This window comes from Buteo buteo, chromosome 21 (genome assembly GCF_964188355.1).
Source record: "Buteo buteo chromosome 21, bButBut1.hap1.1, whole genome shotgun sequence".
Classification (NCBI taxonomy): domain Eukaryota; kingdom Metazoa; phylum Chordata; class Aves; order Accipitriformes; family Accipitridae; genus Buteo; species Buteo buteo.
The window spans coordinates 17,074,822-17,088,749 of record NC_134191.1 but is presented as its reverse complement, the minus strand read 5'-3'; the positions used below and the strand labels follow the sequence as shown (position 1 = coordinate 17,088,749).

At 37.3% G+C, this 13,928-nt stretch overlaps 1 protein-coding gene across 2 annotated transcripts in view; it reads left to right on the top strand.

The window, feature by feature from the left end:
- The window catches only part of CACNA1D (calcium voltage-gated channel subunit alpha1 D), a 197,469-nt gene extending 183,591 nt beyond the window's left edge, over window positions 1-13,878 (top strand). For both annotated transcript variants that reach the window (XM_075053572.1, XM_075053574.1), the window contains exons 42-49: window positions 1,727-1,843; window positions 3,374-3,741; window positions 4,050-4,076; window positions 4,955-5,104; window positions 7,348-7,511; window positions 11,323-11,444; window positions 12,227-12,547; window positions 13,568-13,878. In XM_075053572.1, coding sequence (XP_074909673.1) covers window positions 1,727-1,843; window positions 3,374-3,741; window positions 4,050-4,076; window positions 4,955-5,104; window positions 7,348-7,511; window positions 11,323-11,444; window positions 12,227-12,547; window positions 13,568-13,861 — 1,563 coding nt within the window. In that variant the 3' untranslated portion in view covers window positions 13,862-13,878. The remainder of the gene's footprint in view (window positions 1-1,726; window positions 1,844-3,373; window positions 3,742-4,049; window positions 4,077-4,954; window positions 5,105-7,347; window positions 7,512-11,322; window positions 11,445-12,226; window positions 12,548-13,567) is intronic.
- Window positions 13,879-13,928: the final 50 nt, after the last annotated feature.

Genomic DNA, 13,928 nt, shown 5'->3' with positions numbered 1-13,928 from the left:
CAAGTGATTATTCTTGCTAATGACTGAATAACCATAGTATAATAGTAATCCTCTGCTAAATAAATACTGTCTTTGCCTCTGCTAAATAAATAGAAGCCTTTGGTCTTCTACTTTGAAATCTGTACCTTAAAGTGGTAAATTTACTTCCCTTTAGCACCTTACAAAATGATGACATTAGCAACCTTGGTAAGGTCTTGACTATGCAATTAGCATAAGAATTGGGAGAAAGCACAATGTATTCATGAAACGTGTATTAACTCACTAGTAAATGAATTTTAGAGCCTTGTTCAATTATAGCATAACTCTCAAAGTACATCCCTGAGGAAGAAAATATAATTGCCAAATACATGTAGCTAATATGATCAGTCAAGTGCCGTTTTCAGGAAGTGAAATACTGGTATGAGTGAAACCCGAAGAGGAGCCTAAAGCAAATCTACACTGGTAGATACAAAGCTTTTAGGTTCATCCCTTCCCAGGTTCTGATTGCCCACACTGCATAAATGCCATTTTGCTCCCCAGCAAACCAGCTATTTCCATTTTGAGCTGAAACCTGACTGTGATGCTGTGGTGTACTCCAGGGAAGAGTGTGATAGGCAGCCTGAATGGGACCAAGACACGTTTGATGCCCTCCAAGGTCCTTCAGCTCCATCTGGGGCTCTGAAACACACAAAATTCTCTACACATCTTCCTGCCACCCCAGGGCAAGTAACATGCAATGTCAGTGTCATGCCATAGAAGTACAGCTCGGATGGGCTAGGACAGCCCTCACATCTGCATCAAAAAATGTAGAAAAATAGTAAGTTAGGTTTTTAGATCATAATCAAGAATTGAGCCAAGTGCTGTGCATGATTTTTAGTAGGGTAAGTGTAGTGTTAGTAAAGGGCTAAACGAACAAATCTTTGATTTCTTCTGAACCTGAGGAGATAAAAAAAAGAGTTGGGAAGAACAAGATTGTGTTTTTTGCTTCAGACCATGACAACTAGAGTTAAAACAGGAAAAATACCTCCTTTCTGAAGGAAGTAAGGCCTATACAAAAGCACTGAATTCTTGGCCCTGAGTATGATGTCTGTTTTCTCTCTAACGTGCAGGTCTGTCCTTGGCAGTTTCAGCGTTATGCTTTTTCCTAAAGGTTGCTTGTGGTAGCAGGCTTGGGAGGAATATGAACCAATATATGCTGAGGTCCAGCCTGCTGTAGCTAGATGGTTTTTTGTCCTAAACTAAAGCTTTGAATCGAATATCTGCATATAACAGTGCAGTGCAGATGAGCTGGAATTATTTCACTGCTTTCTCTTCCATCTGAGCTCTGCTAAAACTGCTGTTGCTATAGCAAAGATCTCTTTGTGTTTCCTTTGTGGACACAGGCTGCAAACATGTTTTTAACATTAAATATGCATCTCATTGAAATGCATTTTATTATAGTTCTTGCTGATTACTTAAACTTTATCATAAAATGAATTTCATTTCCACAGGGTTCCATAAACATCAGTGGTCTTTTAGTCAGGATCTACACTGTGATAATAAAGACATGCTCACCTCAACAGGGTTGTACTGGAATATAAGCCTTTTATTAATAACAGTAAAGAGATATATAGTAGAATGCATCCTCTATGGATGTCAGGATACAAAAACTTGTTAACTGTCCTTTAAAATAAATTAACACACCTGTAATTAAAGAACAAAAAAGAATTTGTATTCCTAATGTATTATGATATTGTCATTGATTTAGGCAGGACTAAGGACACTTCATGATATTGGCCCTGAAATACGCCGAGCTATATCCTGTGACTTGCAAGATGATGAACCAGAGGAAAACAATCCAGAGGAGGAGGAAGATGTTTATAAAGTAATGTCAGAACACAGCTACGTGAATTGTTTTATCGTATAATATGAGATTAAAGAATGAGCTTATCCCTGAATATGGAATAATAATAATAATAATAATTAATCTCCCCTCAAATCAGCACAATATAAATATTTTATAAATAAGTATATTTTATGTATATCTATATCTATAAAAATGGTATTACCAGGACACTTGCACATCATCATAAATTTAGGAAGAAGTTCCTGCAGGGTGATTCTCCTGCCCCTAATTCTTTCTCACTAATTCTTATTTTTTTCTTAGGCAAATCCTAAGAAAAGGTATGAACCTTGCCATCTCAAATTTTGATAGTGGCAAGGTTTAAAATTGCAAGTGTCTTAACTTCTGCAGTGGTAGATAGGAAGAAGAGAATGAAATTCTATGCAGCCAAACTACAACAGACACAGAGCTGCGTATTTTAAAATGAATGCCTGGAATTACACAGCAGTCAACTAAATATAAATGCCATTTCCAATTTCCTGTGAGGGATATCAATAAGAATCAATCAGAAAAAAAGATTAGTTTTCCTCTTTTACTCTATAGATATTCAGTCTAATGGTGAACACATGAAGTTGGTGTTATAATCAGGAACGATCTGCAAACCATTTGTCAGCCAGCAAGAAAACTTAATTTTTCACAAGCATTTCAGAAGAAGCAGATGTAAAAGCATGCTTCTGCAGTAATTATGTCAGAAGCCCCATAGCTTGCTATTGTCCTTTGCAAAAAAGGAGGATGCAGCACTGGAGACAGTGCTGCAGCTACCATCAGTAGATGCATTTCTCTGCCAACCATCATTACCTCCTGTCTTCCCTAGATTGAGCTTCAAGACAGACTGCTGTCATCCAAGACCACACCTGGCTAGACAGGGAGGCTACATAATCTGGGTCAGATGTAAAGAGAGAGCTGCATGTCACAGTCATAACTTAGCACTTCATTCTCTCTTTCACCATCCATTACACTCTCTCAGGGCTGATAAAGAGTTACTACTCTTTCTTGTACCTCTGCAAGGTGAAAGAATGGAAGCACTAAAGCTTAACGTTACCTACTTGAGATACGCTTGCAAGCTGTTGCATGGCACTCCATCCTGTCTGAGTGATGCCTGTTGCAAACTGATGCTCTGGGAGAATAGGAGCGAATTCCACCAAAGTGTTCTCAAAAATTGAGCAGACACGTCCCTTTCTAAGGAAGTTGGTGCATGTTCATGTATGGGGAATCTAGGTTTCTCCTGCGTAATAAAATGTGGAGAAAGCCGGATGTCACATTTAGTTGTACGGAAAAAGAATAATGATCACAGCATAATGTTGACTTGAAAGACAAATATTGTCATTATCACAATCCCACCTCTATCACTTCAGGAGACCCCATCTGAAGCATCATAAAATTAGAAAGAAAAATCACACATTATTTGAATTGCTACTTTGTGTGCATGTAGGAGAGAAAAGTTACCACTGTCAACATTATGTTCTGTTAAGGTATCTGATGTAATTTTTTCTTTCTCTTCCCCTAAAACAGAGGAATGGTGCCCTCTTTGGCAACCATATAAACCATATTAGCAGTGACAGACGAGATTCATTTCAACAGATCAACACCACACACCGTCCCTTACATGTTCAGCGGCCTTCAATTCCATCTGCAAGTGAGACTGAGAAAAATATATATCCTCAGGCAGGAAATTCTGTATACCACAATCATCATCATCACAACTCAGTAGGAAAGCACGTTCCAAACTCAACCAATGCCAATCTCAATAATGCCAACGTGTCCAAAGTTGTTCATGGAAAACACACAAATTTTGGAAATCACGAGCATAGATCTGAAAACGGCTACCATTCCTACTCCAGAACTGATCATGAGAAACGTAGAAGACCAAGCAGTAGGAGGTAAACTTACAAATATGTATTTGCTTTTAAATAAATTTATATATTATAAATACACTATAAGAAAACTTATGCTACATGAAATTAATTCATATATTTAGCTTCATTTCTGTTGCCTACTGATGTGTGAAATGTATTTGAAACATAGCTCTGATGTATGGGAAACATATAACTTTAATAAGTTTTGAAAGTAGTAGTTTTTAAAGTGAAATGATTAGTCACAGAATGTACACTGTAATCACCAATTAATTTCTCTGAACTACCTGATTTTAAAATATCTTTCTCCTTATTTTCATGGCTTACCTGGATAGAACCCGCTACTATGAAACATATATTAGGTGAGTTGATATTGTTCTGACATAATTAAAGAGCACAAAGTAGTTTCTTTCCCCCCCTTCCTTTTTCTTCTTTTTTTTTTAAAGCAGTACAATTTCCAAAATTAACTGTATGATAATGCATATGATGAATAACTTAAGTGACGATTTTTAAGTCAGATTTTCCGCTGCCTGTTCTAAAAGGATAAACCTCTGGTAAAGTTCAAAATTATTCAAGCCCTTTTAAAAGTCCAGGCAGGTTTGTGCAGTTTTCAACAGACAAAAGATCACACTTAATGGTAGCCTTTGTTTAAAACTGACTTGCAAAGACTGGAAAACCCACTGGCTTCAGCTTTTATAAATATTAATGTGTACTGTTCCATTTATGGGGGACCCAAAATCTTTACTGGTCTGAATGTTTTCTAAGGCAACTTTTAAAAATAGGTTACATTGTGTTATTTGAAGTGCATTGCTTTTTTTAACATCTAGATTTGCACATCTGTTTCTGATTTTTCTTGGAATATCTCAGTGAGTGCTCCTTAATATTTTAGCCATTTGGCAACTTCAGTCATTTGAGAGAGGCTGTGTTTCTTCAAAGTACTCTGAATCTATATTTTGTAAAAATGTCTTAAAAATATTTGACTTCATTGAGCATTCTCATATTAACTATTTTAATGGGGATGGAAATAAAGGGAGGTCGTCTTTAAGGAACAGATAAAATAGTCATGTTCTGAACTGTAGTTCTATGCAATTTACTGTAACACCACGTTCTGACAACAGGACAGTCGTTAATGCTTGTCTGGTTTTTTTTCTGGGAAGCATATTAAATGAACTGTGTATAAAATATACAATATATATTTTATATTAATATAAAAATATAATTATTTGTTTGCTACTTACAGATCTGACTCTGGTGATGGGCGTCGACCTACTATTTGCCGTGAAGAACGTGAAGTTCAAGACTATTGCAATGATGATCATTATTTGGGAGAGCAGGAATATTTTAGTGGAGAAGAATATTATGAGGAAGACAGTATGTTGTCAGGAAGCAGGTGAGGATAATTGTTAAAACGGGAAAAATATTTCAATAAATTAGGTACATATCTGTAAAGGCTTCACTAAGCACACTTATATGGAAAATTCTCTCATGAAGTTAATACTCTGCAACTGCTGGCAAGTGAAATGGTGACTAGGAATAGTGTGTGTACAAAACATCTTTCGTATTGGGCATCATGTGCTGACTGACTCCAGCAAAACTTCTGTACCAAATTCAAAGGAAAGCACAAAGTTCCTTTGAACTGAGTATAAACTAGACAGTGCATAACCAAAGAAGCGTTTCATTTATAAATAAAGCTTCACATACAATGGAAGAAGGATCAAGCTAAGAGAGAGGAACCTTTAGAAATAGTTTTCTTCTTTTAATTTAACTTAAAAAGAAAGGTAAAACTGGTAAACTATGGACTGAGATCATAAGGTAGTACTAGCTGGACCGATAAAGAATTGGATGACTTCCCTTTGAAAATTCTCATTATACCTTTTTATTAATAATCCTCCTCTTATACTGTTTTTTTATCTCCTTAGTACAAACATTTAACACTGTCATAGCTGTCCTGGCCTTAATGTGTTTGGAATAGATGTTTTTTTAAGGTTTATCCATAAGCTTTACAGAAATGCCATCAATTGAACTTTAGTCAACTACTAGCATTTCTTACAAATTTATACGGCTGCATAACATCCAAATCTGTATTAATCTGAGGCTCCTTGCTGTAATTACAGAGTTCTAGTTTTATGACCTGGCTCCTCCATTTTCTAACTCATTTCTGTCTTCTCCAGCCAAAACTTGGAATAGTAGAATAGTATCCTAGTTAGAGTATTTCTGTCCAATAGTGGTTTTTAACAACTCTTGCCTGATACTGTGTATTTAACTGCTGTGAACTTTGCATTCAATATCTTAATTTCAGATTTAAGAAGAAAAGGCCTTGATTTAATTCTGGTAAATTTAAGCTTTTCCCTGCAATGTTATTTCACACAGTTTCTCCAGAAATGGACTGGGGCGGGTTTTTCTAATTTTGGAACAGTGGCTCCCAAGTTAGTACGGCTTGGAGCATTACCAGATTAGTTTGATTTGAGCACTGTGCCATTGGCCTCAGGCAGGGATGGCTTCAGCAACAAGGCAGGTCCTAACTTTACATTAGGATTGCTCCTGTACATAAATAATAGGTTTCCAGCTGTTCAGGCAATGATTGGATGCTCCTTTGGGAAGAAGTCCTGATGTTCCTGATTTAGTCTTTAAAATGTGAGACTGTTCCAGTATTTTCTGACTATCAACCTGAACCTATATTTGATAATACTGAAAGGTTTCCTATTTAAAAAAAAAATAAAAAATGCACCTTTTTCCCAAATATCTCATGACTTTTTTTTAATTCCATAATATTCACCTTCTCATTATGGTGTAGAAAGACATATGCATTTATAAGATCTTGAGTAGATTGTGTCCATCTTCCTTACAATAGCTATGTTTCCCTTCTGCTGAATAAATTCAGTAACTTCTCAAAAATATCCTCCACTTCTGTCAAAAAATTTTTATTTAGAAGTCCAGCCCAGAAGTAGAGGAATTCATTGCCATTTTATCTTAGATCCAAAAGTGGCTATGCACAAGTGCCAGACATGCTTAATTCTCCTCCTCCTCTACTCACTGTCTTTGCCATCTGAATTCTGGCAAGATCGGTACCGTAATCTGCATCTTATTGATTTGCGTAAAAGCTAAGATTTGCATGAAAGCTAAATTTTACAGTATTCTCAGGTTGCTAATTTTTTGATATGATAATTACAGTCAAATAACACCCTTCCAAGATTTGATTTTCGACAAGGGAAGTATCCAGAATGTAAAAGGCTTAATTCTGTTCTCTGAGTTTCTGTGCTCCACATGTTACCCAGGGTTCACAAGAGCACATGGCAGTAGAACAGAGTATTTTTATTTTTTTTTAAGCAATTTACAACTGAGGTCCTACATTTTAGCCTGTACTGGTAAGAATAACTTCATTGAAAATATAATTTGATAAAAATTTCACCTGAGGACTTACTATGTAACTATACTGGTACCAAAGTGTATGCTCACTATCTCAAAATCAGTTTGCACACAGAAACTGGATTTTAAAATTGAGTCATGCAATTCTATAATGTAATGTTTGGTTATCTTGCTGGAGAAGGAGTAGTTTTGAAAATCTAGAAGAGATCTAATAGATTTACAGAAACTGACTGAAATAACATTTTCTTTATTATATTTTAAATGCAGGCATATATATGATTACCACTGTAGATATCACTGCCATGACTCAGATTTTGAAAGACCAAAAGGTTACCATCACCCACATGGTTTTTTTGAGGAAGATGATTCACAGATCTGTTATGATACAAAAAGATCTCCTAGGAGACGGCTGCTACCTCCAACACCAACACGTAAGTACATTAAGAACAATTTGTTTGCAAATCCAGAATTATTTAAATGCATTCAGACATGTTCCAGGTTAAAAATGCTTCTATTTCACTTGGATTTCAATTATTTCTTGATTACTGTTGCTAGTGGATTATTGTGTATGGCAGAAATATCTAGCCATCCTGAGAGACTGCTCAGACAATCTATGGATCTTAGCTTACAAGTCCGTCTTTCTAATATTTCTTGCCTCACTCATCCAATAATATTGAAATAACAAATTCAATTGCCAGTTTTAACTTGATTTGATAAATGAAGAGAGAGCAAAGTAGAATGCAGCAGTAGTTTGCTTTGAAACTTTGCCCAGAGGGTTTCAGTCCCTGTGCCCTTCATTGACACCTACAGCTGTGCAGTGTTGCTGTGAGTCAGTGCCACTGTCTCTCCAGCCACTCACCTGCTGGCACTTCCTGTCCCTTAACAGTCAGGCTGCTTAATGACACTGTAATCAGTGCCATTTACATCTTTACCTCCTACTGTTTTAGTAAACACTAGAGTCTGAAGTAGGATAGCTTTCAGGAAAAAGAGAACCAAGAGTGAGCTTAATGGTGCTTTGGTTTTGGTGTTTTTTTCCTTAAAGTGCCTTTAGCTTTTTAACACAAGTTTCTAAAGTCCCTGTGAAAAATAAAAGTGTTATCCTGATCTAAGTACCTTATTTCAGATTGACATTTGTACTTTATTTTGCCATCTCAGGAACAATGCTTAAGATTCTGTTTCTTCTCAGGGAGAAAACGATTCAATTTATAGACTGAATTAGTGTTGCCAACTGATTTTTTTTTTTACCTGTTTCTTTAATTTTCATTTATTCTCCTCCTTAGATCTTTCCTTTGGGTTCTCCTTATCTCAAGCACAATATTGCTTTACCTGCATTTCTAAAAGGTCTCATGCTTATCTTGTAATTTTGGTTTTCTATGTTCCAGGCCATACTGCAGAGATTAGCAGTGCTAATCCTCTGATGAAACTAGGCACACATTCAAAACTCTTGGATTTGGGTCTTTAACCTCTGACACTTCACAGAGAGGAAGCACTTGGCATTTTGAAGTGCAAAATAAACCTCTTTCTAGGGCTTTTCCTTGCTGGTGCACAAGAAACAACACTCGCCTCCATGCAACCCCATCGTGTCTGTAAGAGTACTCTTAGGCACAGCCAGGTCTGTTACACGCTCTTTGGATGGTGCCATCTAACCAGTGCCATCCAGGCAAGACAATACAGGATCATTTCTAGAAGAGTTTCCACATTTTGTCTGCTATCAGGTGGATTGGCTTTCTAGCAAAACCAGAGTTGTCTTTCATTCTGGTGATGCTAGCAGCCAGAGTCACAGTCCATTTATCTGCGGAAGTATAACTGTAAGGACCCCGTGGGTAGGAAAATGGGTTTCAGTCCTTTTCTGTCTCAGACACCCTAAAGAAATTGCAGGTATAGATTTAAAAAATAAAAGTGTTTCAGGGACAAGTGTAGTGGGATCGTTATACAAAGTCTGAGGTAGTCTTGGATTGTTTAAAGCTACAGAAAGCTGTAGTAAAGGGCAGCAGTAAAATATATTATTATATAATAAAGGCAACATTCTTCAGCAATACTGTCAGTGCTGGATCCTCACTTTTGGCACTCGGCTCCTTATGACAAGACTAGTAATGCTCTCTGCTATTTGGCTTTCTGACCTTAAGGGGCACAGATGGAAAATGTAGAAAGGATGCGAGTCTTGCAATATAGAGAGTAAATAACTCAGATGAATGATAGTGAAATGTACAGAAAGCTGCTAGCTCTCTTCCTGTAGTAGAAGGAAAGGACAGCAAAGGGGAGACTGTGAAAAGAGACTCCTGTACACCTTTCTGCAAGCTTTTCTGGTAGCAGAGGAATTTTAAGCCAAAGAAATAGATGGATGCTTTGCATATCCATTCCATACACTGCAGGAGAACAACGTTCTTACAAAAATTCCCTGGGTTCTTCCCGTGGAAGTGTTGCAAGGAGAGGGTTGAAGGCTTCCTGTGACTGCAGCCTTTGGGATTCATTTAACTTTTCTGATAAAGTTTTGATGACAGTATGAATCAGACGTTTCTTTAGAGGGAGCTTACGCTTTTTATCTCCTATACAAGAGACTAGATAAATATACTAGATAAGAGGGTATTTGATATCCTAGGATAAGAGGATCTAGTTTTTATCTAAGTTGCATAAGGATTATGTAGCAAGTACTTTGACTTACCCCAGTAAAATGGCACAAGAGCACAGTCTGGCCTCCTGTCATAACCATTTATTTAATGTTCAGCAATACAGTTGAGAAATTTTAGAGGCTCTGTATTTCAGCAGATTTTAAAAGAAGCTCAAACCTATTATTTGTAACTAGTGTATGGGCTGTTTCGCCTTGGGAGGAAGCCTTGATGTTCTCATGTAAAGAAAGAAAAAAGAAAAAAAAAAAAGAAAGAACGTGCAACATTGCACTAAAGAGTTTCTGCTAGCATCTGGATTCAGTCCAAGTTAAAGTAAAATACAGTGCCTTGTCTGAGTACTGTAGTTAGTAAATTGAGCTCTGTGCTAAGCTTTCTAGAGGTTTCTATACCAAAATCATCACCACAGTATTTCAGCAGCTTCCAGAAGTGTACTGAGAAATGATTAAGACGTTCTTTCAGACCCTTTCCTAGGGAGAAGCATGTGCAAATAAATGTCTTGTTTTGGATGAGGAAACTTTTTGGTTGGCTTTTTATGCATTTTGGTATTGGGACATATAGCATTTTTTAGGATCGGGAGCTAAGGCTTACATTCCTGCATTTGGATTTACCATAGAGACAATGGAGAGAGATTCAAAGTTTGCATTAAGTGGACTGAATCACCTCCTGGAGGTGCCCATTTTAGTCTAATGGCTCTTCAAGAAACCTTGATTGTTAGTATCCAGCATTAAGAGTCTGGTGATAACTATGAGGAATCCTAAGTCTATGGCACTTAACTCCTCAATTCTCTTCGCAAAATTCTTGGTGCTGGGAAAAAAGATAACAAGAATAGTTTCAGTAAGTTTCAAGAGAGCACAATTTTGTATCATTGCTTTGTACGGTCAGGTTCTTTCTGGTTTTCCACTATGATGCTCGCAGCTGTGAGGACGTTATCTGTTCGGTGTCCAGGCTTTCTTCACACTGAAGCTAACACAGGAATGATACCCACGCGCTGCTTCCCATTGTTCCGCAGGCTTTCACTGAGGCCAGCTGAAACATTTCCACATCAGCCAAACATCTTGATCCAGTTTAGATTTCTATTTTTTCCTTTCTAGTATTTACATGAATAATAACAGCATACATAACAGCAGAGACCATGGCTTATCATTGTCATAAGTAACAGAAATTGACAAGGAGTCAACTTTGACTTGGATATGGTTTTTCATATTGCACATTGCTTCCAAGGAACTGGGGATTTGGTATTTCCTTTGGGAAGTCTGGTTCATTAAAATGTTTAAAACCACAGGAAGGAAAGATGAAGCTCTTCGTCACTGTTCACAGCAGTTTACAGCAAAACTCTGAACTTCAGTCAGTGTCTGAACCAGTCTGCTGCATAACACAAGCTTGCTTTGTGAAACAGTTTCAAATTCTGTCACGTTAGGCTGCTCATCTGGCTTCTACCTAGGACTGCATTTGTTCATATGATGAATCTATTCTTTATCTTACAACCAGTTGCTTGCTTCTGTTAGCACAACTTACTTCTTACTGGGGGATATGTTTTTATTTGTGTGATAGTTGACTCACACTGGAATTCTGGAAAAGCATTTTATTTTCCTAATGAATTATGGTTTCCCTGTAGCAAATAGACGATCTTCCTTTAACTTTGAATGCCTCCGCCGACAAAGTAGTCAAGATGACATACCACTTTCTCCTAATTTCCACCATCGCACTGCTTTACCACTTCACTTAATGCAACAGCAGGTAAACACAAGATTTTATTTAACTAATAATGAATTACATCTTTCCAGCTTCTGTAGTGTACTTCTGACTTTCATTGTTGTTTGAAGCAGTGCTAGTGTATTATGTAGTTTGCCTGTGCATGACTTCTAGGCCAAGTGTAGGCCTGTAGTTGCTAGACATGAGGCTTCTCAAACATTGACCTTCTACAAAACACTGAAAAGGAACAGTCTGCCCCTATGAGTCTCTTAAGTGTCCACAAAGAGTCAGGATGCCCTAAGGACTTTTGACCAGGACAGCATAATACCACAACTGTCTATTAATCTTTGCCTATGCAGTTACTCAGCTCCACTTGTGAGAATTTGCAAGCACAACATAGACATCTTCCAAGGCTCAATGCCCAGCTCTGACATGGGCCTGAGAAGATGGCAATTTCCATTGCCTAGAGACACCATCCAGAATGTTTGGAAAATGCAGACAGTTTCCTATCCTGTCCCTACAGGACAGAAGGAATGTTTCTATACTTTGCTTTCTTTGTTTGATGTATTGTATAAGCAATTATTTTTCTTTATTAATGCTAACACCAAGATTTTGTGATCCAAGTAATAATAGAAAAAATGCCACTTTATCCTGTCAATTTACCAATTTTGGTCCTGTTACTCCTTTACATGACCATTAAACATCAGAAAACATTAACTTTGCGTAGCTGCTACCTGAACAATTGGTTTGAAGTAGCTGCTGAAATGAGACCTGAGTATGACTGACCATTTGAAATCACTAACTTCCAAAATTCTTCCCCTTACCAGGTCATGGCTGTTGCAGGTCTGGATTCCAGCAAAGCTCATAAACATTCACCAAGTCGTTCAACGCGTTCCTGGGCTACCCCACCTGCAACCCCTCCCAACAGGGACCGTACTCCGTATTACACACCTCTGATCCAGGTTGATAGGACTGAATCTACAGAGCATATGAATGGTAGCCTGCCTTCCTTGCATAGGAGCTCGTGGTACACAGATGACCCCGATATTTCCTACCGAACATTTACACCAGCCAATTTAACTGTACCTAATGACTTTAGGCATAAACATAGTGACAAACAGAGGAGTGCAGACAGTTTGGTAGAAGCGGTAAGTATTACAGAAACCTCTGAAGTAGCCAAGAGTGTCTGTCTGTTCAGGTTTTGTGTTAACTTGAAAAAGCATATAATTCAGTTCACATTATCTCTCTGAAAATGTGGCATTTTCAGTTTCAAAGCCCTAAACTGGTTTTAGGTAAAGACAGGGTAACTTATTTGTAGTTGTCATGTAGTAAATGATTTCTACTGAATCCAAATTTTAACATTAGTGTGTTAGAGAACTTTAGAGATTTCAAAGAGATTTGAAATTTAAGTTTTCTAGATGAGGATCAGTTATGAAGTGTCCTTCCACAACGGCTGATAGGGAAGAGATGATGCATATGCCTGCTCTCTCTGTTGTTTCTATAGAAATATATCACCATTTTTGCAGTAATCTGAATAAAAGATCAAGAACTCATTCATAGAGTGTACTAAATGCAGAGAGGTGAATAACAACTGCAAGGATTAATTTGCAGGTGTACTAAAGAATGTTAAGAATTCCCTTCTATATTAAAAAAGATTTGAGGATAAAGAGTATATAGCATTTCTGAATCATAGTTACTGTTCTTGCTTCCATCTGTCACTTCCTTTCCATTGCTATGAGCTAAACAATACACTTGGTTACATTTTATTTGCAAATGGGACTTCATCTTTCTTCCACATACTCTAAAGTACAGAAAATGTATCTAAAATTTTGTGTTTCATGCAATTGTTCTAATTGCACCATCTGACATATATTAATTGTTGTCTTTAGTATATCAGCCTGATGATGATGTTTATCAAAGACTACTCCCAAATTTCTAAAGAGAAAAGTCAGATGTATTGCATTATCAGTCACATTATCACATAACTGATACAGTGTGGTTTGGAGCCATTGATTTGATTGTTCTTTACACATACAGTTTTGCTGTGGGTTGCTGTAGTGATTCAGCATGGGGTTTCTAGTATTTCTACAAATGAGAAACGTTGTTATGACCTGTCTGTTCTCCTGTAATTCCATTGTATATCTCATTCTCTCCCCTCCATCTGCCAGGTACTTATATCTGAAGGCCTAGGAAGGTATGCAAAGGACCCTAAGTTTGTTTCAGCTACAAAACACGAGATCGCTGATGCATGTGACATGACTATTGATGAGATGGAAAGTGCAGCAAGTAATCTTCTCAATGGAAGCATTAGCAATGGGACCAACGGGGATATGTTTCCCATTTTAAGCAGACAAGATTATGAACTTCAAGATTTTGGTCCTGGCTACAGTGATGAAGAACCAGAAACGGGACGATATGAAGAAGATTTAGCTGATGAAATGATATGCATTACAAGCTTATAGTATTTAGCAAGGAAAATGATTCTAATAACAGGAAAAAGTGCCTCATAGTTTAAAGATGCTAGGCACT